Here is a 25,192-nt window from a genome sequence, read left to right on the forward strand (position 1 = left end):
ATCACTTCTTTGCTCATCTGTCCATCTAAATGCATTGAAACACACACACACACACACACACACACACACACACACACACACACCCAGTAAGTCTCAGGTCTCTCACTCTCATTTCTCCCCCTAAGGGCTCTTGCCAGCCCTGCCCCAGCTGGGTCCTCACACACAGGAGAGAGAGGGAGGGGGAAGGGGATAAGAGAGAGGGAGGGAGGAGGAGGGGAGGGAGTTCAGATGAGAGCAGTGTTAGGGGAGGTGGCTGAGAGCTCAGTCCATCAGAGAACTCCAAGAACAGATGGGAGCCACCAACATGATCAACAGGCCATGAGGCTTGGAGCTATAGCTGGTCCACCAATCAAGCTTGTGTTCAGCCCAAGAGTAAGAAAAAGGACTTTCCTGAACTCCCCAAACAACCCAGGCCTGGCCAAGTCTGACAAGATCACTGCTGTTAGCAGAAGCTCCTCCCCAGCAGAGGCTGCTTGAAGCAGGCAGGAAGGCAAGTAGGATTCTGACTGAGGAGCAAAGAGAGGCTTCTGGGGCCACAGAAAGCTTCAGCATCCTCACCCCTCTGTACCCTCATGGTTTCCTTCAGCGGAGAATCACTGAGAGTCTGCCCAGCGGCAGGCAGGGTGCTACTGTAATAACATGGCTCCTGCCCTGCTACACTCTTTTAAAAGACACTCACCTTGATTGAGGCTTAATTTACATACAGTCACATACATTCACTTTTGGTTCCATTCCCTGAGTGTTGACCACCTCGTGCACCAGTGTAACCACAATCCCAATGGACATACAGAATGTTTCCATCATTCCAGAAAGTTCCTTGTCTCTCAGCCATTTGACAGATTTGACTTCAATGGTGGCCTGCTGTGTGTGGCTTACACTGACTTCCTGAGGCAGAAGGCAGTCCTTAGACCCCCATGCCACAGAAAGCCTTTCTACTGTGACATCTGTCCCTGTTGTTCCCATTTGCTTGTTTCCTGTCTTCTCTCCCAGGCAGGCTGGGTCTCCTCAATGGTGGGCCTACGTTTTTGTTCTCTTTGCATCTCCAGCACATAGCAACGGGAGCCCCACATCAATAATACTTGCTGAATGCTTCCGCAGGAAGTACACTGGGACAGCGGGGTTGCAACCTTGAATTATGAACAGTAGGGAGATGGTTGTTGTTTTGGAGATCTCCTCTTCCAAAACAGGTCTGCTTCCCCTCTGCCCTATAGCCTTGCTCAACTCAGGTTTCCCTTCAGACAGACTTTGTCTAGTAGGAGCCCGTACGGAAGAGCCCACAACTCCTTCTTTCTAGAACAGGAGGTTTAACCCAACCTCATGACCATAGTGTCAGCAGATTGTACCTTCATTTCCCACTGGAGATAAGTCCGTAATAAATAATGGTAACTTTATGTAGATGTTTCTGATCTCAAGTGTCATTCAGGTTCGCTGTAGAAGATCTAGAGGGTGATGATAACTGACATTTACAGCCTGCTAGTTGCATGCCAGGGACCAGTCAAAACACTTCTCATGTAATCTTCAGAACAAGGTAACATGGGAGGATTGAGGTAAGAGGTAGGTAGTATTGCCACCCTCACTTTAGAGAAGGTAACCAGGTTACCAAGCTCCTGCACAGTCCCATTGCTAGTAAGTGGGAGCTGGGATTTGAACCCAGGCAATGGGGCTTGAGGTGCCCATTTTTTGGGCCCCTACCAAGTTCGTGAGAAGAATCTGGGAGAGATTTGGGAGATTTTTTTTTTCTTTTCCTGGTTTTGTTTGGTTTTCATCGCATAGTTTGTTTCCTCTGAAATTTGCAATGCTTATGATGTGATATAATTATATACAAGGAATAAAATCAAAGAACTGATAATGCCTGTAAACATTGGAAGGGATTATTTTTTGGGGGGAAGACCTAAACTGGGAAATGACTGAGTTTATAACCAGTAACAGCTGGTTTTTTTAGGCATTTAAATCAATATGTTCTTCTCAAAGAGTTCTTCCTGAACAAATGAATCGTGTTTGCTGTGGGCTCAAATGCATCGTTTGTGTGTGTGACAACACCACGAGACAGGCCCTTTCCTTTGTCCCTCACCCCCAAACTCATCATTTGGACTGACTTCAAAGGTGCCCACTCCTCCTTTCCCAGCCTCCACTCCATCAGCCCCTCATTATTGCACCCTGCCCTATCCTTATGAGAGCCTCCTTCCTCTAGCAGGTGCCCTTGCCCTACCCTGCCCTGCTCCACACTGCCCCCTAGAGTTAGTTCCCTGACCTGTGTGCTCATCACCTCCTGTATCTGAATCTCCCAGCTCTCCCCACCACCACCAGCAGAAAGTACAAGGGCCTCTGGTTGGCCTTCTGAGTGCCCCTGTTTGGGACCAATACTATCTACCAGCACACTTCTGTTTCCTCCAAGGAACCAAAGCTCCAGCCACAGGGTTTATCACTCCTTAGGCATAGTCCTCTCCACACCTCCACTTCCAGACCTTCAAGCTGTTCCCTCTACTAGGAATGCTGGAGTCAGACCGCCCAGGGCCGTCTCCATGAGTGTGCAACCTGTGTAGTCACAGAGGGACCTGTTTACTGTTCTGCTACCGCTGCCTGGGAATTCTAATTTCTGAAGGAGATCACTGGCTTTGCCAATTCTGTAGCCAATCCCAATTCTGACACGGGCCAGCTGCATGCCTGTAAGTAAGGGTAATGGTGTAGGGCTCGCAATGGGTGGGGCGAGTTGGAAGTGAGCACTAAGTGGGAGGTATCATTAATCCCATCGCACACAGAGGAAACAGAGGCTCAGTAACTTGATCAGGGCCCTGCAGCTGTCACGTGATAGAAAGTGACGCGATTCACTTTCACTTCCCATGTGAATGTGAACTTTCCCAAGCAGCCCTGGCTCTTCTTATCACGTGGTCACATCTGCTCTCAGGGTGTTAGCTATGTGACAGTAGTCAGGGCCTGGCCATGCATCTTTTCTTTCTTTTTCAGAAGCTTCGCAAGCAAGCAGAGCACAGAGCTGCTGTTCCTCATGTTTGATAGATGAGGACAGAGTAAATAAGTGACTGGCCTAAAGGCCCAAATTCAATTATAAGCTTTGCTGAGACAAAAATGGCATCACCGGAGTCTGGGGCTCCTGGAACCCATTCATCACACCTGTTTCTCTTCAGTGTCCAGCCAGAACCCACCCTCCTTGGCAAAAGGGGCTTACAGATACATGCTGGTCCGGGTGGAGGGAAGGCTGCTTCTGGGGGTCAGGGGCATGAAAGACAGATTGCACTGTAGGAAGAGGGGTGGGTAGCTGTAGCCTACCAAGACATGCTTTTAAATATGTTTTGATTGATATATTTTTTAGAGAGAAATGGAGAGGGAGAGAGAGAAACATCGATCGCCTGACTCCTGCACGCCCCCTACTGGGGATTAAGCCTGAAACCCAGGCATGTGCCCTGAGCAGGAATCAAACCAGGACCTCTCAGTCCATGGGATGATGCTCAATTCAGAACCACAATGGCCGGGCCAAGACATGCTTTTAATTGTCCTGCAGGACTCACAGCTCAGCGCCAGGTTTCCGGGTGGTGGTGCCTGCAGTGGTTGCTAATGTCAGAGTAGGCATTCACTCATGGGTTCACTCGCACATTCTCAATGCCGTTATTGTGCTCTGGTCTGGGGGAAGGAACTGTGCTGGCAGAAAGTGATGCAAAAGTGACAGAACACTACCTTGCCATTAGGGATTAGGGAGCAAGCTGACAAGAATGCCAAGAACAGCAACTATAGGGTAAATGCTAAAAGCCAGGTTTTATGGCAACCTAGGGAACAAAGCAAAGGCCTAGAAAGGGCAAGGGAAAAAAAAGGCTCCCCCAGGAGGTGGAATTTCAGCTGAGACTTGAGGAATGAAGAGGCCTAATGGCCAGTTCCATTGGATTGCTTTCCTATCCCTGCTGTAACAATGACCACAAACAGCAGCTTAAACGACATCAATGTATTATCTTGGAGTTCTGGAGGTCAGAAGTCCCACACAGATCTTAGGGGGCCCAAATCAAGGTCCTGGAAGGCAGTATACCTTTCAGGAGGCTCTAGGGAAGGGTCTGCCTGCTCTCTCGCCTTTTGTCACTTCTAGAAGCTGCCCACATTCCTTGGCTTGTGAGTCCATCTTCAAAGCCAGCAACATTATATGTCTTTGACCCCTCCCCATAGTTACATTTCCCCCCGGCCTCCTCTTCTGCCTCCCTCTTCCACTTGTAAAGACCCCTGTGATTACATTGGCCCCACCTGGATGATTCAGGACTCTCACCCTATCTTAAGGTCAGCTGACTAGCAACCTTAATTGCAACCCTTTTACTGTGTAAACTACATATTTGTAGGTTTCAGGGGTGAGGGTGTGAGCATCTTTGGGGGGCCATTTGTCTGTTGACTACACCTATTTTATCGATTACTCACTGTATGGCCTTGAGTAATTTGTTCCAGTCTCTCTGACCCAGAGGCTTCTCATCCATAAAACAGAAATAATACCCATCCCACACATGTCACAATGTTGCCCTAGAGATAGAATGAGATAGTGTATGTAAAATGCTTTAAAAATGGCAAAGCCCTCTGTCAACATAAATGTTCCTATTGGGGGAAGGGGAGTATAATCTTTTGTGAGTATCTGCGACATTGTGGGAGGGACTATAGGATGTTTTATCCCAGATGTTGCATATCTCCTCCCAATGCCACATTCAGCGATGCCACATCGGTATCTTGAACTCAGCCATGGTGGGAGTATTTACACCACAGAAATAGTCAACATTACAAATCAAGATGTCCCCCCTTCCCCCCAAAACCCAGTTGTTAAAAGTTTATTAGTCCATCACAATTTTATCCTATGTATTTCAGGAAAAAAACACCTGAAATGGTTATTATTCCTTTGTAGTAGAGATGAACAAATTGAAGCTCAGAGACAGTGGTAAACCTACTTGAGATCACACCCTCACAACCATGCTGCACCCCTCCGACTCTGCCCAGCCTGGGAGCAGGAGTCCCACTAACTGCCCACAAGAACTGTGGGACTTACAGCATGTTCAAAAATGTAACCATCAGCCCAAGGTGGTAGATGGCCAGTTTGGGGCTGTAGAAATGAAGTTTCATGGAGCTCCCTGGAGTCATTGCTTATATTGGTGGTTCCGGTGTATTAGCTTTGACCTCAATTATGTTTCAAGCCTTCCACTCCAGAGGTTAGGCAGCATAAGAAAACAGTGAACTCGCCATTGTCAACTGCAGAGGTTTAAAGGGATTTAATAGCAACAAATTGCCAGGTCACTCAAAGTCAAAGGCCCATCTGCTTCCTTTTAGACAACCTGGAAGTATCTGAAGGTCAGCAAATACCAGCGCTTCATTCAGAGATGGATAAACTAAATAGCAGGCTGGTATTATTTGGGAGTAGCACATGGTAGCAATTCAAAAGAGAAAAAAATCTGACTTTGCTTTATGTTCTACTTTAATCAGGTTCCTAATCCTCTGACCCTGTGCCCTTTCTTACTAAATTTTGGGTTTAATTTTAAATTTGCTCAAGGCATAAGGAATCTAAACTACAGGCATACCTCGGATGTATTGCGGGTTGGCTTCCAGACTTAATAAATCAAGTATCGCAATAAAGCAAGTCGCAATCTTCTTGGCTGGTGGAGGGTGGTGACTTCAGTGTTGTGAAAAAACGCAATACCTGTGGAGCACAATAAAGCAAAGCAATGAAACTAGGTGTGCCTGTAGTTGGTGGCGTGAGGAGCAAGGCTGCACATCGAACAATGGTTCCCAGTCTTAGCTGCACGACGCATCTGGGAATCTTTGAAAATCTCCAGCTGCCCTGGCAGCCTGGAGACCAGTGAATCAGAATCTCTCAGGCGCCGCGTCTGCATGTGCACCTCTCAGCTTCTAGGTGATTTCCACGTGCAGCCATGGTGAGAACCGCGGTGCAGTTTATGCTGCTTGCGCCCACTTTACATTTCTATTTGTGTGTGTGTGTGGGTGTGTGTGTGTGGGGGGGGGTTGTTTATATAGAGTCTGTTTGGGAAAGGCTTAGTATCCAGTTACAACTGGAGACCCTGGTTCCATGAAAGGCCTCAGGGCTTTTTTTCTAGAAGATGTTTCAGGGAATAAAGAAGCCCCACACGTAGAAAACCAGTTCTCCCAGCCTCGTGTGACATCACCAGGAGCCAATAAAATGTTTCCACTTGGGTTGGCCGGTTCATGTCTAAATTGATTAAACCCAGAAATTGCCTAGGGTTAGGTCCCCCACCGCTTCCAAACTGCTCTGTTTATGAGAGCCCACTCTCTGATTTGCACTGGATCCAGCTTTTCATCAACTCGCGTAGTTACAACTTGTTTGCTCCGAGACTGTTGTAGTCATGGTCGGAGGAGGACTGGAGTCCACAGGCAGGTGAGGAGTCAGGTTTCAGAGTAAACAAAGAGGATGCTCCCCCACCGCTCACACACACCGCCCCGCCTTTCTGGTGAAGTGCAAACCAAAGTTTTAGGTAGACTTTTGCTGCCACCTGCCGGCAGTAATTGGTGTTGACTTCTGAGAAAGAGTCGTGTGCCCCCTGGTGGTGGTAAACCGCACCTGGCCTCATTTCATGCTGTTCCATATTTCCTTAACAATGCTGGGGGCTGAAAGGATTTTCCCTTTAAATATATCAGATGGGGTAATGAGAATAGGGAGATACCATCTAGTAGTTTATCTTTGGACTAGTTCACGTGAAACATAAATGAGCCTTCCTTTTTGTAATGTGTCATAGTCCGTGATCAGAAAATGACCATCACGTGTTTAGATTAGCCCAATTTAAAACTTCTGGCCATTGGAGGCGGGGAAGGTATATGCAGAGCTGTCCCAATGAGTTGGAGAACAGGAAGACCAGGAGAAGCTAACCTGTTGCTGTTTAAGAACCGTTCAGCAGGTGTTTATCCAAACAATATCCCATCAAGTTGCTAAATGGATATCATTAGAAAGACATTCATTTGATCTTAAGATAATGCATCCGTGAACAAACCATAGATATCTCTAGGAAGGTTAATGTGTGCATTATTTATATATTAAATATATTTCTCAGATCACTTTCCATAATTATATTCCACCAACATTTTTTAAACAACTGCTAACTAAGATGCATTGTGCTTGGCACCCTGAGGGGTACAGGCATGAGTACATTGTGGCCCCTGCCATCTAGGAATTTACAATCTTGTTGGGGAGGGAGATAAAACTACTAACTATAATCAAGACAGAGGAGAGAAGTGCCGTGAATCAGGAGCAAAGTGCTGTCAAATCTGGAGGTGGAAATCGTTGAATTTGAGTGCAGACCAGCGGTTCTCAAAATGTAGTCCCAACCCGCAGCATCAGCATCACCTGGAAACTTTATTAGAGATGCAGATTATCAGGATTGTCCCAGGTTGTGTTTTAGTGAGTCCTCCAGGTGATGCACACAAAGTTGGAGAACCACTGCCTCAAAGAGAAAATAATGTGGGCTATAAAGAGGCCTTGAAAGGCACATAGGCTTATCATGAAAGGCTGGTGGGAGGGCATTGATTCTACTGATCTCTTCCATTGGTATTACAACTTATACCCTATTATCTGATTTGACCTTGACAACAATGGGAGATGAGACACAGAAGGAAGTGGGAAAAGTTTAGGTTTGGAAGTAAATATGAACTGGGTACAAATCCTCTCACTCTGACACAAAGGTCTACCAGCAGAACCTGCCTTCTCACCTGCAAATGGTTGTCTTCCTTCACTTGACAGCATCTAAACTGTGACTGTTCCCACTCCTCGGCCTTCTTTGTTCTCTTACCTACACACTCACCTCCACCTTCCCAGTTCTTTCTTCTCTTCTCTTCCCCACCACCCTACACAGCTAAAACCTGCTCACCTTTAGCAACATTTTTAGCAGATGTACTGAACCAGGAGGAGAAATACCTCCGAGGAAATCTTCAGGATTTTGTCTTTTGTGTGTGTGTGTGTGTGTGTGTGTGTGTGTGTGTTTATGACAAGGTGATGCTTTTTGGTAACACATTTCATATTGGTTTCCAATGTAAATAATACCTCCAAAGTATACAAACTTGGTTGGATCTGGTTTGCTGATTCAAAGATGGAAATTCTTTTAAGATCAAAGACTAATTGCTTTAGTCAATCCCATCTAATTTAACATCTTTGAAAGCACAATAGTCCTTAATGGATCCTTAGAGAGCTCATTCAGCTACAGCAAAGGTTAGCCCAATCAGTGGAAGTATCATGTCTGTTTTCAGTTTGTGTCGAGTACTAAAATTATCCTTTATTCAGCTAATGCTGCTTTCGAAATAAATATTAACCTTTTCACCTTCTACCGAAGAAGAATCTATCATTTGTACAGTTTCATTATTTACTGCTTCTGGATTATAATCTGTTTTGCTGTGGCTTCTCTTTCGAAGCAATAATGTCCCCTCTGGAGACCTAGTAGGATCCATTCAGGGAGCTAATCAACTGGTAGGAAGGCCTCAAGGTCCACGGCCTGGATTATTATTTTTTTGTTTTTAAAACAGAACAGTCTGTATCAGAACTGTGACCAAAACCATATAGCTGAAAGTGTTCCCAGGGACTCACCAGTTTGGGAGAATCTCCCTAAGGCCTTCAAATCAGCATTTCCAAATAAGTTTGGGACACAATGTGGAGATCACACAGTAATGACCAAGCAGTTCCTAAACGTCTTTGACCTCCGGAGCATTTTTGGTGGAGTACTAACTAACATGGCATGGGATTAACTTGGGGAGATTTTGTTTTGAATGGTGCCGTAGAACCTCTAAACATCTGGTGTTGACCCAGCCAGGGACCACCTTCTAGGAGCCTGAATTTAGACACTCAGCTATTTTGTATTTTGTACGGGCCATTGCATGATCTCAACACAGTTGCACTCAACTGACTTCTTCTACTTCATGACATCTCCCCCTGCCTTCTTCGTGTATACTGCACTTGCTCTGACCCACAGCCCAACATTCAGGTAAGACTGAATATCACTCTTTCCCCAGCTCAGAGCCTCATGGACCAGCATCATGGCATCCAGGATTGTTGGCACTGTATAGTGCCCAAGACACAACCAGCATGCTTGCCACCAGGAGCGAGAAAGGGGAAAATTTTTTTTCAAATGTACAAAGAAAAAAGACCCAGAAAAATGAACAATGTTCGGCAGGATTTTTAGTGTTTTGGACATAAATACAATTCCTAAATTTTATATGAATCCTGGGATATTTTTAGATACTCCTCCAACAGTGGGTTTAGCACTGAACAGGAAATGGAACATATGACTAAGTTCAATGTAATACATTTCAAAACAATCAGGTCCTTGAGAACAGAAACTGTGTCTTCTATAAGTACCCCTTGCCATGGAGGAAAGGTGATAGAAGTCCTGTCCCTATGCACGGGTGGTGCAGTGTGACATTTGACAGTGTGCCCTCCTCCTCACACTGCATCTTTCTTAGCATGCAGCTGGAGAAGCTTAGCTGAACCTTCATTCATTCACTTGAAAAGTTTTTATTTGAGAATCTTTATTGTGTATCAGGTATGATAATGAATACTGGGGAGAGAGTGATGGACAAAAAGGCACCATTCCTCCTCTCTGGAGTCTACAGTCTAATGGAAGACTCGTGTGTTAATACCATTCTATCCAACAAAACTTGCAACAAATGCTAATGAGGGAGCACCTAAGTGAGACTTATATGTTAGTAGAAAGGCTCTCTAAGTGACATTTAACCTCTCCTTGTACAACTAGAAGGCATTATCTAAGTGAAGTCTGGAGGAAGAAGTGCCCCAGGGCAGTAAATACCATGTGTGTAGCAAAAGAGTTTGGTGTATTCTCAGCATGAACTAAAGGCTATTCAGAGGGGTACTTGGAGTGGAGTCAGATGGAAGGTGATATAGGGCCTTGTGAGCCTAGTTCAAGAGTCAAGATTTTAAACTTAATTCACCAGTCACATCTGTTATAAGAATCACTCTGGCTGCTAGACCTGAATTGGAGAGACTAGAGTGGATACCAGGGAGCCAATGAGAGATGCTGGTAGTTTGGACAAGGGATTTTGATGATGGAGATGGAGATGGAAATGGGGGATGGATGTGAGAGAAATTTAGGAGGTCAAATCAAGAGTGCTTGCTGAATGGATGGGAAGAAATGGAAAAGTCCACGAGGAGCCTGGGGACCCTGGCTCTTGCAAACCCAGACGTTATTCTCTCTCATCTCTCAGCTTCTGGTGCCATCATTGCTGAGATAACTATAGAGGTATTCCTAAAATAGTCCAGGTATAAAGACAAAGGAGAGGAAGGCTGGGAACAGAAGACAGAGGGGTCTCTTCTCTCTACTCCTAGAAATGCATTTTTCACCAGAAAAGAAATAAGGCTTTGATAATAAACAGCTTCCCATTGGCAAAATTCTGCTATCATAAGGGTTTTTTTTTTATTTTGTTAATATCTTATGAATTTTAAATCTAGTCTCTTCCCTTTGCACACTGGAAGGACATTTATAAAGATCATTTCCCATTTGGGGTCACTGGCATAGGAAGAGAACACAATTGTGTGACCTTTTGTACTCACTAGAAATAATGGCTATTATTATGGCTTTAAATTGAAGGATAATGACAATGGAAACCTGGCCACTATAACAACTATAGTAATAGCTGAGAAGGAAATTGCCTTTATTTGTACAACAATCATAAATTACTTTCCCATTCACAACAGCATTCTCAACTTTCATGGAATTCTGAGGAATTTCTAAAGGAGAAAAACCATGGTTGTTGTTATAGGTTGAATTGTATGCCAGCTCCCCCCACCCCCAATTTTATGTTGAAGTTCTAACCCCCAGTACCTCAGAATATGATCTCATTTGGAAATAGGGCTGTTGCAGATGTAATTAGTTAATATGAAGTTATACTGGAGTAGGATGGACCCTTAATTCAACACGACTGGTGTCCTTATAAGAAGAAGAGAGAGACATAGAGGGAAGACAACCAGGTGACAATGGAGGCAGAGATTGGAGTGATGCATCTATAAGCCAAAGGACAACAAGGACTTTCAGCAAAATACCAGAAGCTAGAAGAGGCAAGAAAGGATCTTCCCGCCCGGGCCAGTTTGGCTCAGTGGTTAGAGCGTCCGCCTGCGGTCCAGAGAGACCCGGGTTCGGTTCCCGCTAAGGGCACGTACCTCGGTTGCAGTGTGTCCCCGGCCCTGGTAGATCGTGCGGGTGGCAGCCACTCGATGTGTTCCTTTCACATCGATGTTTCTCTCTGTCTCTCTTCCTCTCTCTCCTTTCCACTATATCTGAACAAAACATGGAAAAATGTCCTTGGGTGAGGATAAAAAAAAAAAAAAAAGAAAGGATCCTCCCTTCCAGGCTTCAGAGGGCTAGTAGCCCTGCTGACACTAATTTCAGAATTCCAGCCTCCAGAACTGAGAAAATAAACTTCTGTTGTTTTAAGCCACCCAGTTTGTGGTACTTTGTTATGGTGGCCCTAGGGAACTAATACAGTTGTCGTATTTGAAAATACCTTGGACATCATTTAGTCCATTCTACAAATGAAAAATTATGCTTACAAAAGTGGAGTGATTTGCCCAGAGTCCCCCAGTTCTTTGGCCATGATCAGAACTGGGCATTCCTTGCCCTGGCCGGTTTGGCTCAGTAGTTGGAGCGTTGGCCTGCGGACCAGAGAGTCCCGGGTTCAATTCCCACTAGGGGCACATACCAAAAAAAAAAAAAAAAAAAAGGAACTGGGCATTCCAATATCTGTAGTTCATTTTTATTTATTTATTTTACAGAGGCCAACAGACAGAGATCAGTGCAAAACAGGGATTTGGCAAATTTTGAACAGTTCCAAGAAAAAAGCAGAGGACCAGAGTGAGCAGTTAAAGAGGACATTAAGAGTGTAGGGTGAAAATGCCAGGAGCTTCATGAAGGGGGGGGGGGGGCATGCTAGAAAAGTCACCACAAAAGGGGGGCAAAGAAGAGAAATAAGCTGCCAGTAGATTCAGAGTTGTGTAACCACTCCAACCATTTTAGAACAGTTGCAGCATTCCAATAAGAAATCATATGCCCATTGGCAGTCACTTCTCATCTTCTTCTAACTCCCCAGCCCCAGGCGACCACTCATCTACTTTCTATCTCTATGGATTTGCCTATTCAGGACATTTTACATAAATGGAATCACACAACATGTAGTCTCTCGTGGCTGGTTTCTTTCACTGATCATATTTTCAAAGTTCATCCATGCCGTAGCATGTGTTAGTATTTTATTCCTTTTTATGGCTGAATAATACTGCATTGTATGGATATACCACATTTTATTTACCTATTGATTAGTTGATGGCTTTTGGCCATTTTTGGACCCACCTTAGGAATCAACACATATTGTGTAAAAAGCATTTGTCTATTAAGTATAAATTTTGAATTAAAGAGGAAGATAGATGAGATGATAGACGAAATATGATCATTTTATATTTTCACGAAGTTGGTAATAGGGGAGAATGGATCCTTGAAAAAGATCAAAACTTTGGAATTTTTGAGACCTATTTTTTCTCAATAGAAGGGGTCTGAGGATCTAATTATAGCTGAAGTGTTAATGACATCTCTTGATTCCTTTAGTATATAGCAATGAGCGATGTGTAGATGCTTTTCTAGTACTGTGGCAGCACCAGCTGGAGCATGGAAGCCTGGGAGACCTTTCAAAGAATCCCTCATGCACATAGATGCTGACTGCTATAACACAGATCCCCTCACCCACAGCCCTCTCTTCGTTCCCCTCTTTCACTCCAATGAAACATGCTCACCTGAGTTCCCCTCTTGAGAGTCTCCACTTGGCAGAAAAATGTTCTGAGAGTGCAGAGGAAGATCTGTCTGGGTTGGACTCCCAAGGTGGCTGATAAAACTCCATCCTGGCAGATTATTCTCCCATAAAAAGCCTCTACCTTTCTCCTAACTTCTATGTCCTTTGCTGAGGACAGTGGGAAGCGCTTGGTTCAGCTGGTCATTCCAATATTGAGATGAATTTCAAGGCAAAGAAACCCTAGCATTTTCTTGAAAAGATGTTAGAGAGATTTCTAAATGCACGAGAGAGGCCTATTTCTCAAACTTTAAGGAACCTCCATCTATTGTTTTTTCCAGGCCAGGGATCATAAGGTAAAAAGTGAATACATGAAAAAGCAATGATGTGAATAGCAGTCACGGCCACCACAAGTCAAGTCTTTTTTGTCTCAGGCTTCTCTCTTCCTGCCACCATGTAACCCCCCCTGTTTCCTTAGCTGATTAATCACATCAAGCTCAGTAACACTTAGCTCAGCGATTCTCCACCCATCTTCCCCATGGGGTTCCTCACTCTTCAAGCCATGATCACCATCAGTCAGTAACATTGCATGAAAATTTGCATTGTGTAGTTTTCAAAAATTTTTATTTATAGATTTTAGAGAGAGAGAGGACGGAAGAGAGAGACACAGAGAACTAGAAACATCAATTTGTTGTTCCACTAATTTATGCATTCATTGGTTGATTCTTGTAATGTACCCTGACTAGGGATCGAACCCATAACCTTGGTGTATGGGGACACTCCAACCAACTAAGCTAAATTAATACATATGCTAAATATGCTTTCCTAACCTTCCCTCCTCCTTCCCAACAGACCCCACACTGCCAGGAGTGCTCTAGACTTTTACATCACAACTATGCTAATATATATTTTGATTGGCTGCCCAAATTCATTCCAAATTAATCATTTTTACTACTTCTTCAACAAGGAACCTCAAGATGGACTCTGAGCACATTCTGATTTATTTTTGGAAATGACAACCATCAGCTCTTCTTTGACTCTGTAATTCTTTATATCTTTCTGCCAAGATTCTTGGTGGAAGTGTACATTTGAGCAACCACTTTGCAGGACAAATTGGATAGTGTCTATAAACATTTAAAATTCATAAGCCCTGTGACCCAGTAATTCTACTTCTATACCTGTACTTATCAAACCATCTGGGACAAAAGTTCAGCTTTTCAAAAAATTTCCAACCTGTCATTAACCACTGATGGTGGAAGATATGGCTATGTCAAATACAAAACTCTCAGATTTTGTATTTATCTCATCACACACCAGTAATATCCAGTTGCAGATCAACATAATTCTGTATAACACTTTCAGTATTGCTGTACTAAACTTATTTTATTCTTTAGAGATAGGTATATATGAATATGAAGACACAGTATTATAGAATTAGTTGTAATACCAAAAGATTAGAAGCAATGAAAATATTAATCAATGAAGGACTGGGAAAATACCTTATGGTTCATTCATATAAGGCAGTACTATGCAGTCATTAAAAATATTTATACAATCTGTAATACTTTCAACAATAAAGATAAATAAAATATATATATATATATATATATATATATATATATATATATATAGCCCTGGCCGGTTTGGCTCAGCGGTTAGAGCGTCGGCCTGCGGTCCTGAGAGACCCGGGTTCAGTTCCCGCTAAGGGCACGTACCTCGGTTGCAGTTTGTCCCCGGCCCTGGTCGGTCGTGCGGGTGGCAGCCACTCGATGTGTTCCTTTCACATCGATGTTTCTCTCTCTCTCTCTCTGTTCCTCTCTCTCCCTCCCACTCTATCTGAACAAAAAATGGAAAAATGTCCTCGGGTGAGGATATAAAATATATATATATATATATATATATATATATATATATACACATTCTCTAAGAAATAGTAAGTGAAAAGAAAATGTAGAACACTATTATAAAGTTTGCTCCTTTATAGTAAATGAGCAATTGAAGGCTCAGAAGTACAAACTGAAAACTTCCAGAAGTTGTAGCAGAGACTTCTAGCTGTCTACCAAATCTCTTCTCCTTTTCTTCCACAGTTACAGACTTCTCACTGGGCATATTTCCCAACATACTTTGCACTTACGTGGGGTTAAATAGGTCTTCAGTAATGGAAGGTGAGCAGATGATGTGTGCCACTGGTGAGTCTAGACTTTAAGACAGTGGTCTGAGTACTCTTCCTTGTTTTTTTCCCAGCCATAGTGGTGAACCAGCCTGGACCATGCAGGTGATGCCAATTCCCCAGAGGACAGCAGAGCCAAAGGAGAAAAGATCATGTGATCTTGAATGGCCGTGGAGAGCACAGCTGCCCTGCCAACCTAAACCATTCTCATTGGAGCTGTTATGGGTGTCTTAGTCTGTTCAGTTGCTATCACAAAATACCAGAGACGGGGTGGCTTATAAACAACAAACATTTCTTTTCACTGTTCTGGAGGCTGAAAGTGCAAGATCACAGTGCTGGCAGATTTGGTGTTTGGTGACAGCCCACACCCTGTAAAGTCACATGGCAGAAGAGCAAGGGAATGTTCTTGGGTCAGTTTCATAAGCAAACTAATCCCACTCTGGAGGGCTCTGTTCCCATGACCTAATCACTTCCCAAAGGCCCACCTCCTAATACCATCACCTTGCGGGGTAGATTTCAATATATGAATTTGAGACGGACACAAACATTCAGGCCACAGCATATGGGACAGAGAAATAAAGTTCTGTATTGTTGAGTCTCTTTGTTAAGGCAGCTGAACCTTTACACTATAATACAAAAGAATATACAAGAATCTTGACTAGTGATTTTCTCTAGGAAGCAAAGTTGTGTTGGGAGGGAAATTACATTTTACTGTACATCCTTTTCTAAATTTGAACTTTAAAAACTTAAATGCAGGTATTAGCATATATACATTTTATTTTATTTTATTTTATTTTATTTTATTTTATTTATTTTTTTATCCTCACCCGAGGATATTTTTCCATTTTTTGTACAGATAGAGTGGGAGGGAGAGAGAGAGAGAGAAACATCGACGTGAAGGGACACACCGAGCGGCTGCCACCCGCACGACCAACCAGGGCCGGGGACAAACTGCAACCGAAGTACGTGCCCTTAGCGGGAACCGAACCCGGGTCTCTCCGGACCGCAGGTCGACGCTCTAACCGCTGAGCCAAACTGGCCAGGGCTATACATTTTAAAATAACAGAAAAAAACAGAACAATGCTGACTTTAACAAATTATGGTTCGATTTTCCCATAGTAGTATTCTAAATGAGGAATAAATGAGTTTCAGAATAAAATGTTATTAACCACTGATTTCACTATCTTCACTTTATGAAGATATTTGCAAGGAAGATAAAACTGTGACTTTCACTAACTTTTTTTTCTTTATTGATTTTAGAGAGAGGAAGCGAGAGAGAGAGAGAGAGAGAGAGAGAAATAACAACGAGAGAGAACATCGATTGGCCCCTCCTGCATGCCCCTCACTGGGGATCGGGTTCACAACCTGGGCATGTGCCCTGACCAGGAATCAAACCAGCAACCCCTTGGTGCATGGGTCAACACTCAACCAGTGAGCCACACCGGCTGGCTTCATTAACTTATCCTCACCTGAGGACACTTTTTGCTTTTATCTTCAGACAGAGCAGGAGGGAGAGAGGGAGAGAGGGAGGGAGAGAGAGAGGGAGGGAGAGAAACATCGACATGAAAGGGACACATCGAGTGGCTGCCACCCACACAACCCCAATGGGGGCCGGGGACAAACTGCGACCGAGGTACATGCCCTTAGTGGGAACCAAACCCGGGACTCTCTGGTCTGCAGGCTAACTCTCTAACCACTAAGCAAAACTGGCCAGGGCTTCCTTAACTTTTGATTGTGTCAACAGAATGCTGCTAAAGCGTGTGAGCTTAACATACTTCCGTCATTACTAATGCTATTCAAAAGTCTACATTTCTATTTTACTGTAACAGTCAGGGAACACAGCAGTGAGCTTCTTCCAGACCACAAATAATTATGGCATTAACAGAGATGAGCTGTGATTGCCTCCAGGTGTCCCTTCCTGGAATGATCCTGCTTTTAGATATAGTTCCTATGCTTCAACAAAGACCAGCACAAACATCTGTCTATAAACATTGTGGTCACGAAACGGGGTTCAGTGTTAAATCTAAAATTGTCCTTGGTAAACTTGTGCTGACTTCCACTTTGTCCCTATTAAATAATGCTATGACACACCATTTTGTTCAGTTCCTTAGTAACACATATTTAAAAATAACTCATCCTGCAAAATAAATAAAAGACTGTATGTAGTTAAGGAAGGATGGTGCATTGAGATTTTTCTTCTTTTCATTCTGAAGACACTTTATTTTCTTATGCCTGGATGATTTCCAGTTATTCTCAGGTAAATTTCAGAAGGTACCTCTAGAGCAGTGGTTCTCAACCTTCCTAATGCCATGACCCTTTAATACAGTTCCTCATGTTCTATGTGGTAGTATCTGCATGTGGGCGGACCCGCCTGGAGATGGATAGAGGAGCAGTGTCTCGGTTCCTAAGACCATCAGAAAGATGTGTTTCCAATGGTCTGAGGCGACCCCTGTGAAAGGGCCGTTCGACCCCAAAGGGGTCGCGACCCACAGGTTGAGAACTGCTCTGGAGGGAGGCCGCTGTGGACTGAAGCAGAGACATCAAGGGGACAGCAAGGGGGTTGTTTTATTTGGGAGAAAAGCATAAAGGGTTTTGACTTGATGTCTTCTGAGTAGGAAGATAAAATTTTTCTGTTAATAATTATCTGAAAATACAAATCCCATAAAAACCGTTAAAAGTATTCTCAGAAAAACCAGGTTGAGAAACGATTAGACCAAGTTACTATATACTAAAATGGAGCATCTTTAATTATTCAAGATTTATAGAAGTGACAATTGACAAGTGATCCAAATCCTTCTAGTTTAGCTGCATACTCTAAAAGAGTGGTTAAGAAGTAAAAAAATAAACCACTAGAAAACTTTCTAGATCAGCTTTTAAATGGCATCTAGACCTTAGAGTCAAATATCATAGCTAAAATTTATAAAAGTAACTCTAGCCCTGGCTGGTGGGTTCAGTGGTTAGAGCATTGGCCCACCAGGGAAGGGTCATGGGGTTGATTCCCAATCAAAGGCACATACCTGGGTTGCAGGTTTGATTCCCGCCCGGATCAGGGCACATGTGGGAGGCAACCAATCGATGTGTCTCTCTCATATCGATGTTTCCCCCTCTCTCTCCCTCCCCCTCCTTCATTTCCCCCCTTGCACTCTCTCTCTAAAAATCAATGAAAAAAATATCCTTAGGGTGAGGATTAACAACAACAACAAAAAGAAAAGGTGACTTCTGCCTTGCCAGCAAACTCTGTCTCTTGCTGGCTCTGATGAAGCAAACTGCCATGTGGGAGAGGTCCCTGTGGCCGAGAACTGAGAGCAGCCTTTGGCCAGCAGCCCAGAAGGAAGCAACTCCTGAAAACAACCACATGAGTGTGAGTTTGTGGTCTCTCAAGGATTGCAATCCTACCCCCAGGAGATGCCTGTGGCCCTGGCTACCACCTAGATTGCAGCTTTTGAGAGACCCCGAGCAGAGAGCCTAACTAAGCCACACTGGACTCCTGACCTTCAGATACCACGACATAACAAATTGTTTCATTTTAAGCCATACGTTTTGGGATAATTTCTTACATAGCAATAGATTACTAAGGCAAAAGGGTCATTGCTTGGCCTTTGGATGATGTTGGTAAACCACGATTTAACATCAATTAGTATTGCTTGATGGAATCAACATACAAGTTGTTATACCGTGAATCATTTTCAGTTAAGACCACATTTTTCAGACTTTGCCAAAACAAGTCTTTTGCCTTGGGGTTGTCAGGCCACTGGAGGATGGAACTCTTGCAGATTCTCTGCCGCAGCCTCAAGTACTGAGAATGCTGTAACACTGGCTCCAGCAGAATGAATAGAATCACATCCATGTTCTCATCCATTAGCCGCTGCAAGGCCAAGTAGAATGCTGTTTTAAAGCTCCAGCTTCTTGCGTATTTTCTGGTTAAGACAAATATTGTTTTCTTGCTTTGGTTGATGCTCTGCATGAGGTTGTCAATGATGGCTAATCCTGGGTCCCAGTCTCTCTCCTCTAAACAGAGGAGCACATTTTTTTCTTCACTCTCTTCTAGGTGGAGGCGCAGCTCATTGATCACCCAGTCTGTAACAAAGGCATCTTTGGTGTCATAAGAAACATAAGCATCATAGAAAGTTTGGGATGTGGAAAGAGACCGGTATCCTTTGACCTTAGCTAAACACATGTGATAAATAAACCAAAAATCCCAGTAAAACCAGTGGTAAGCCACGGCGGCCAACATAACCATGATGGTGATGAAAGACGTAAAGACACATAATATGGCCGCAGTGGTGTCCGAAACACACGTGGTCAGCTCAAGAGTCACAATACTCTTCCCACTTTGATCCCCAGGACTGGTACAAATAACATCTGTCAGCTTAGGAATTGTGACATTTGGATTTTCATCCATCCATCTTAGAAAATCCCCCATGTCACAGGTACAGTCAAAGGGGTTTCCATCTAGTTTCAAAACGGCTAAGCGAGTATTCTCTTTTTTCATTTGAAATGTGGATCTGTTGATCATTTTTAGTTGGTTGGAACTTAAATCGAGGTATACCAGAATGCTGTTTTCTGAAACAAAGCCAGAGGGCAGGCAGAAAATCTTGTTTTCACTCAGCAGTAGCGTCTGAAGAGATTTTGCGAATTCAGATATGCTATATGTTAAATTATCTAGTTGGTTTCTACTTAAGTCAAGCAAGTGGAGATCAGAAAAGTACTGGAGTAATGTCCAGTTAAAGAAATTTAACTTATTATCATTTATATATAGGTTGGTGAGATTCCTGGGCAAGTTAATGAATGCTTCATCTGGGATATGATCAAGGTTATTAAAGGATAAATCAAGCCGTGTTAGATTTTTGAGATTTCTGAAAATGTACCTGTACCTCTTATCTGCAGCCTTCCACAAAATGTTAAGGCGGTTTCCACTGAAAACTAATTCTGTCAGAGACACACTACTCAGATTGTACTCTGTTAAGGTATAAATGTCATTGTGGCTCAGATTTAAAACTTGCAGCCGTGTTAAATTTTTAATGAATCCTAGACGGTGCGTCACCCCTGCTATTTGGAAATAGTGTGCATTGTAGCTGAGATCTAGAACTTCTAACTCTGGCAATTCATTGAAAGCACTATCATCATCAAAGTCCAGTTTATTGTGTGTAAGATCCAAGTATTTGATATGAGGCAGAGCTGAAAATTCACTTCCATTTAATGCTTGAGCATTGCCATTTGAAGACAGGTTTAAGCAGGAAATGCTAGGAAAAGCTTCAAATTGCTTTTGCCCAATAAAGAAAATACTGTTCAAGCTTAAATCTATGGCTTTGCCATAATCTGTACACTGTCGCTTTATTAAAGGCATGGTGGTGTGATAAAAATTCAAATGTGGGTCAAACTCACTATCTGCTGAGCGTGATATACGGACAGGACTTTGGAGAGTGGAGCAGTTCACACAACTTTGCCTATTACCCCTTACCAAGGGCGATATTCTGTTTGCTGCCAGGTAAATGACGTTTAGGTTGGGGAAATTTTGGAAAATGGAAAAATTAATTTGATTAATAAAATTAATACCCAAGTTGATAGTACTTAAATTTGAGAGGTTCATCAGGGGCTTGAAATCTTCATATCTGAGGTCCTGGAACACATAGCCTCTTAAGTGCAAAGCACGGAGAGATCTAAGATGAGAAAAGTTACGGGAAAGATTAATATAGAGTGGATATTGTGTCTTTGCATAGTTAAAAGATAAGTCAAGTACTTCTAAGCTGGGCAGTTTTGTTAAAAATTCTCCAGAGGCTATTTCTTGTACCAAGTAGTTGAATTCAAGATGCAGCTCCTTCAGATTATGCATTTTGTCAAACCAGCCTGGATTAATCTTCCGGAGGGAAGTGCTAGAGAGGTTGAGGTATTTAAGTTTGGTCAAGCTATCAAAAGCATTGGGATGTATAAAAATCGAGGCGTCTTTTGCACAGGGTGTACAAGGAAACGGCGCATTGAAACACCTTGGACAGTTCCCGCTTAAATCTAGAACTGTTAAATTTTCCAGATTGTTGAAGTCTTCTTTACTAATGTTGTTGATATTGGTGTTGCTAAGATACAGTTCTGTTAAGGAGCTTGGCAGGTTGAGTGGCACGTGGGAAAGGTTATTAAAGGATAGTATTAACACCTTCAAATTTGTAATCTTTTCGAATGCCCTGTCTTCAATAAAAGTTTTATTACAAACATTGCCAAAATAGCAGTTCCAGCCCAAATTGAGCCTTTCCAAATTCTTAAGTCCAGAAGTGTTGTTTTTAGTTACAGAAATTATGTTGTTTTGAATTAGACTGAGACTTCTCAAAGACCCTGGCAAGTCAGTGGGTATTTTGTTTAACTGGTTGTCTTCTAACAGTAACACCACTAGGTTTTGCAAGTGGAGGAATGCCCCGTCTGTAATATTCATGCCTTTTTCATTCTTATCATAATTGCCAGAGTAGGACTGTAGCAGGACGTTGCGGTTTAGATTGATTTCAGTCAGATTTGGCAGCCCTTGAAAGGATTCATTTGTTATATGTGTGATTAAATTATCAGACAGGTCTAGTTTCGTGACGTCTTGGCCCACGGTTTGGGGAACTTCTTGCAATCGGCGATTGTTGCACTCTGCAATAACAGAGACACCTTGTCTTTTCTCATCGCAAGGATAGCTTCTTCTGGAATAATTTACTTCAGTGAAGAACTCACAGGAATCGGAAATTAGTAGGAAAAGGCAGGTCAGAAGCAAAGGCTGAAGGGTCATGTTTTCCTAAGGAAAATCAAAAGTGGAGGCACAATATTAGAGTAGCAATATCTTCCAGGCATTTCATAATGAAGTCAACAGTGCTTCACCATACTGTGTATGAGTTTTGAAGGGGGAGTTCTCTTAACAATGAAATAAATTGCATTAAATTAGGATCAGAATGATTTTAAGTTTCCAATGTTCAGCTTCATGGGGCTAAAAGAAGTTGAAGATGGAGCTCTATGAGATTTTGATGATGAGAAAACCTGGGAAACTCTTGCAGAGGTATTCATCAATATGCCCCCAACCCCCACCATAATGGGCTGATGCTCAATCATGATATGGTTTATGCTATAGCACAGCTATAGATCCATAGTTTCAAGCTACTAATATAACACTTAGTGAAACTTTGGCCAGCCCCAGGAGAGTTCAGATTCAGCTTCTACTACAGTATCACTCATGATCTCCAGGCCAGAGTTATCTCTACCTTATCTACATAACCATACCCCAAAATGGCATTTCCTATTAAGTTCTCTTATCTCCTTACATGACAGGAAAGGGGGATACCTTCTGTTGATAATAATAACAACAAACAAAGCATCAGTTATCGTGCTAAACAAACATTTTCTCATCCATACCAAGGCTCACAACACCACAGCAAGATAGGTTCTATTATTATCCATATTTTGTAAGTGAAGAAATAAACTCCAGTCTTAAGCAACTTTCAGAAATGTGATACATTGTAAAGCTGGGGCTTGAGTCAATCTGATTCCAACATCCTGTTTTTAACCATTAGCCATCATGCTACACAATCTCATTTTGAAATCTTCCTGCCAGAACAATGCCTTAAATGTAGACCAGCGATGTTCAACCATTTTCATCTCATGGCACACATAAACTAATTACTAAAGTTCTGTGGTACATCAAAAATATATTTTTTGAATCTGACCAAAAATAGGTATAATTTCTATTAATTTACAACAACAACAACAATAATAATAATAGTAATTACCTACCCTTTTTGAACCAAAGTGACTTTTTAAAAAATCAGGTGCCTTTTCTTGTATATAAGGATTTCTGGTACCAAGAATTAACCAATCAGACACAACCTTATTATGTGACATGACCAATAAGATGCAACCCTACTATATGACCTATATATTGGTGGTTCAAGACAGGGCATTCACACTGGTTTCTTGAAGTCTTCTTTACTTAATATTTAATGTTTAACTTTTACTAAAAGAAATCCCTGCTTTGACTGGTGTGGTAGGCAAAATTTGAAGATGGCCCCTATGACTTTTGTCCCCTAGTGTTTCTCTTGTAATTGTGTTACATTGTATGGCAAAATGGAGTTTTTCTTGATGGACCTAATCCAATCATATATACCTTTAAAAGCTGAGAGTTTTCTCTGGCTAGTAGCAGAAGGTCAGAGGGATTGGAAGCAGGAGAAAAATGTGATGCCCTTTTGCTGACTCGAAGATGGAGGGGACCAATGACAGCCAACAAGGAAACGCCCCCACCCCATCTTACAACCACAAAGAACTAAAACTGACTGACAACCCGACAACTTGGAATGAACTTGGAAATGGATCCTGATCCAAAGCCTCTAGATAAAAGTCTAGCTTGACCAACACATTGATTTTGACCTTATGAAACCTAGAGCAGAGAACCCAGGCAACTTACCAAGACTCTAACCTACAGAAAGTTAAGCTAATAAATGGGCACTATTTGAAGTCTAAATTGGAGGGTTATTTGTTATGCAGAAATAGAAAAAGTATGGCTAGGTAATATGTGTAAAAAGATGTTTCATGGCTTGAAAACATGCAGCTCTTGCAGAAGCCACCACAGGTCTGCAGGCTGAGCATCTCTACTGGGGGCACAGGTGCACCAAGGGGACAATGATGCTTGGGGATGCCAGGAACTTTGGGAGGTGAACCAGGTAATATTATATTTGTTTGGCACCTAAGCACATATAAGCCTATGTGATTTCCAAGTGTGAACATTGCTAGGTTTGGAAGTCACTTCCAGATTCCTCCCTGTCCTTTCTCAGCTAGTAGTACATGGCCTGGGGAGTCTTTGATTATACTTAGAGCTTAGAAGTTAGCTCACAGTCTAGGGAATGAAACATACATGAGTTAAATACATTACAAGATTTCAACTGTGACACAAACAAGTATGTGATACTATAAGAGTGTAAAAAGAGGAGACTTTGACCTATTCATGGAAGCTGGGAAAGCTTTCCCTGAGGAAGTGAAACTCAAGCTGTGATTCTAACGTTGAATTGGCAGGTATAGAACAGAAAAGGGTCAAAAGACTATTCCAGCATATGCAAAGGCCCTGAGCATATTCCTTCAAGTTTCCCATGCTATGCCTTCAGAGGAGTTTTGGACTGGAATCAAGAGTGGCATGGTGTGGCCCTGAGACAAAGCCATCAGATTTCAAGCCCTCCAAGCTTGTCGACACATGCAGAGAACTGCTTGCAACAGTAGGACCCAGAACAAGTGGTAGGGCCAAGAGGGCTGGAATGGCAAAGAGATGACAAAGATGTTGCTGAGGACCTCAGTATCTCCATGTCACTACATTTAATGGACACTTTTCCGTCCTCATCTTAATGAGCACATAAATGTAGTGGACCAAAAGACAGCCAGGGACATAAGAAAAGATGAGAGTAGATTTTGATCTTTATCTGAAGAGCAGTGCAAGCCTTTGAATATTTAAAGCAGAATGGTACCATGCTCATTGATTCTACAGTGGTCACTGGCAAGAAGGCACAGAATTTCAGGTGCAAGATGATGATAGCTTGAACTAAGTTGGTGGCAATGGAGATAGAAATGGATTCAGGAGATACTTGGGAGATAAAACTGAGAGATATAGCAATAGATGTATACTGGGGGAATTGTAGTGGAAAGGGAAGAATTCAAGGTGTCTTCCTAGTTCTTGGTCTGTGCAACTGGACTGAGTGCCATTCACTGAGAGAGAAGACAGTCTGGGGCAGGGGGAGGGGGAAGTGAGTATTATTAATTAAATTTGACATGTTGAGTTTGTAACTGTACAGTGAAGATGGCCAGGAGGCAGTTACATATGTGTCTTAGGCTCAGAAGAGAGTCCTGATAGAGGGATGGATTTAGAAGTTGTTGCAAGTACAGCCAAGGGTGTGAATGAGATCACCCAGGGTGGTGTAAGCCACAAAGCATATTCCACACTTTGGTATCAACAACAATTTTCTCATCATTTTTTTCCTAGTAATTTTATGATTTTTTTTTTTTTACATTGAAATATCTTATCCCACTGGAATTGTTTTGGCATAAAATGAGAGGTGCCAAGACACATTATTTTCTTCTAAATGGAGACCCAGTTGTCCCAACAGCATTTATTGAATAATCTTTTGCTTGCCAATTTGATATGCGCCCTCCATCCATAAACTCATTTTCCTGTGTATTTGGGTCTATTTATAGACTCTATATTCTGCTTTATTAACCTATTCATCATTCACATGCTGGTACATTTTAATAATTGCA

At 42.6% G+C, this 25,192-nt stretch overlaps 1 protein-coding gene across 3 annotated transcripts in view; it reads right to left on the reverse strand.

Annotated features, from left to right (window-relative positions):
* Positions 1-5,546: 5,546 nt before the first annotated feature.
* TLR8 (toll like receptor 8) overlaps positions 5,547-25,192 on the reverse strand; it is a 29,656-nt gene continuing 10,010 nt past the window's right edge. For 2 of the 3 annotated variants that reach the window (XM_036271522.1, XM_036271521.1), the window contains one exon: positions 18,093-21,701. In XM_036271522.1, coding sequence (XP_036127415.1) covers positions 18,576-21,695 — 3,120 coding nt within the window. In that variant the 5' untranslated portion in view covers positions 21,696-21,701 and the 3' untranslated portion in view covers positions 18,093-18,575. Of the gene's footprint in view, positions 5,669-18,092; positions 21,702-25,192 lie in introns of those variants that run through there. The other variant, XR_004960651.1, reaches the window with a different exon arrangement.

This window comes from Molossus molossus, unplaced genomic scaffold (assembly GCF_014108415.1).
Source record: "Molossus molossus isolate mMolMol1 unplaced genomic scaffold, mMolMol1.p scaffold_m16_p_2, whole genome shotgun sequence".
NCBI lineage: Eukaryota > Metazoa > Chordata > Mammalia > Chiroptera > Molossidae > Molossus > Molossus molossus.